The sequence below is a fragment of the Aplysia californica genome, unplaced genomic scaffold, assembly GCF_000002075.1.
Source record: "Aplysia californica isolate F4 #8 unplaced genomic scaffold, AplCal3.0 scaffold00175, whole genome shotgun sequence".
In the NCBI taxonomy this organism is placed as follows: Eukaryota; Metazoa; Mollusca; class Gastropoda; order Aplysiida; family Aplysiidae; genus Aplysia; species Aplysia californica.
This window is the reverse complement of record NW_004797445.1, coordinates 331,768-334,090: the sequence shown is the minus strand read 5'-3', so window position 1 is coordinate 334,090 and position 2,323 is coordinate 331,768. Positions and strand designations below refer to the sequence as shown.

Below are 2,323 nucleotides of genomic sequence, written 5' to 3'. Positions count from 1 at the left end.
GGCGCCACTGGTAGTTCATACTTCTTGACTATTTTACTTTTCCCTGAACTAAATGACCATTACTGTATTGGTGTGCTTCTGTCTACTCAAACAAGCACATCGCTACTTTTAGAATTACAAAGTTCTATCTGATAATGTTGGGCGTTTTGAGTTACTGAGACCATGAGGTCAGAAACTAAACGTTGTTCTATCAAAATGGTAAGATTTTTCAGAGACGTTATCGAGATATTCTAAGTTTTGCATTTTAAAAAAGCTTGACAGTGTTGTGAAACTCCAACTTTTTAACTTCAAATTTCTCAAAACCAGGTATTGAGCAGATAAAAGTATGGAATTCTAGGGAAACGACATATTAACAGTCGTTCTCATGTTCTCTTTGGCTTTCTTCATTTCAGGCATTGGGGCTTGTGTTCACCCTCCTGCTCTGCTGCATCGTAAGGAAGACCACCGTTATAACAGTCAACTAGGTTTATCAGTTGTCCATTTCCTTCTCTTGTGCATATCATCGTTACCTGTCACTATATCTAGCCATTGTTTTTGTTTTGATGGAATGAAATAAAATAGAAAGTGGTGTGTCTTTGTTTAAAAAACAAACCAACAAACACATAAACGCATTGTTGGGGTTCAATTTTTGAAGTGAAATTGCATGTACATGTAAGTTAATCGTAGATGCAAAAGTTGTGAGAGATTTCTGGACTTTGGTTGTGTTTAAATAGTAATAAATACATATTGTCTATCTGAATCTTGTTAATAAAATTAAACGATTTAACTTCATGAATGCGCTATATTTTATTTTAAAGAAACTGTTTGGCGTTTTAAAGCATGTATCCAAACAAGAGTAACATGAACTTTGATAGGTATTTTGAAAATTCCTTTCAGGTGTGTTAACGGTTCTTAGGTATTCCAATTTCTGTTTACTCATGTAGGGCTATATTTTTCTTCGTCGTCTTTCCGCTGTCCTCTCAGGTCATTCCATATCTATCTTTGATTTTCACCATTATACTGTTATTTAAAAAAAAAAGAGTAATCTATTACTTATCAGCCCATGACTTTGTATGTGTTCAAAGAGTTTGAGTGTCGCAGGGTCTAGTGATAAACTTAATCGAACAAGATAAATTATGGAAACTGCTTTGTTTTGAAGAATGAACGAAAGCCGACGAACGTCAAACGTATTTCCATAGATCTCCCATACTTCTCTGGATGGCATTCAATTCCTGGTTTGGGTCACATTATCTCGGGCATAGAAAAGAAAGATACAGCAGGCACATGCTTTTCAAAATAACGTTGACTGCATCGATAGCTCAGCCATCAGGCTGGATTGGGGCCCGGGTGACTTCGGTTGGAATCCCCAAAGAGGCGCTCTTGAACTTGGGTTGTTTGGCGAGTGTTCAAGGCGCTCTCCTGGCTCTGCCTTCTTGGCTAGGTCCTATTGGAGATGGACGTTAAATTGTGAGGTTCTACATATTTGATAACCTTACAGTGATAAGAGAGCCATTCAACACTTTCAACTGCCAGTTTCAGAATGACCCAGGAATTTTATGATATTAATATATGACTTTTCTTTACCCCTTCCAAGAATTATTGCTTTCTTCCCTGACGTTTCATTGATATTATTAGCTTTTATATTGATATAATAGAGGTGTTTTGCTGCCTTTAATTATAAGATAAGATAAGATACATCTTTATTGTCCAGCTCCTGGCACATTGGTTTGGTGTTCCACCACGTAAACAAAATGAGTTTGGTTTCATTCTTCGAACTCTAGGTCCAGTTTTCTCTGGGCTTACGTTAAAGAATCTGAAACATGGCCAAGTCTTTATGCTTCATCTTTTGAGTAACGTGTTCTAGAAAAACCACGCGTTTGATGCATGGCGATACTTTAGGCAGATACAGGCTAGACATAATCTCATGGAATGAGGCATCAATGTTTAAGGTTTGAAAGCAATATTTGAGAACGTAAGTGAATGTCATGTATAGTTAAGCAATTATCATAAGGTACTTTTGTGTTTGTCATCCATTTGTTTGAAATGATAATAATGGTGCTCTATTGTGAGAGTGTAATTGTTTTCTTTTGAACTAAAACCATGGTGCTTTTAGAGAGAAAATGTTTCCATAATAATAATATGTGTGATCATATCTCTTGACATGTTCTAAATGCATAACTGTTTGCTGTGATCTCTAGTCACAGTTAGGTTCAAAGTATGGCATTGTTTAGCTATTTGGACTTTTGAATTTATGAATGTATTGTAGGAGAGAGAGAGAGAGAGAGAGAGAGAGAGAGAGAGAGAGAGAGAGAGAGAGAGAGAGAGAGAGAGGAGGGAGAGAAGA

General features: G+C 36.6%; 1 protein-coding gene across 1 annotated transcript in view; it reads left to right on the top strand.

Annotated features, from left to right (window-relative positions):
- The window catches only part of LOC101849926 (CD9 antigen), a gene marked incomplete in the record, with an annotated part of 27,942 nt that extends 25,633 nt beyond the window's left edge, over positions 1 to 2,309 (top strand). Inside the window, 1 exon segment of the mRNA XM_013082457.2 lies at positions 393 to 2,309. Within this exon segment, the coding sequence (XP_012937911.1) occupies positions 393 to 464 (72 nt within the window).
- Between the last annotated feature and the right edge of the window lie 14 nt (positions 2,310 to 2,323).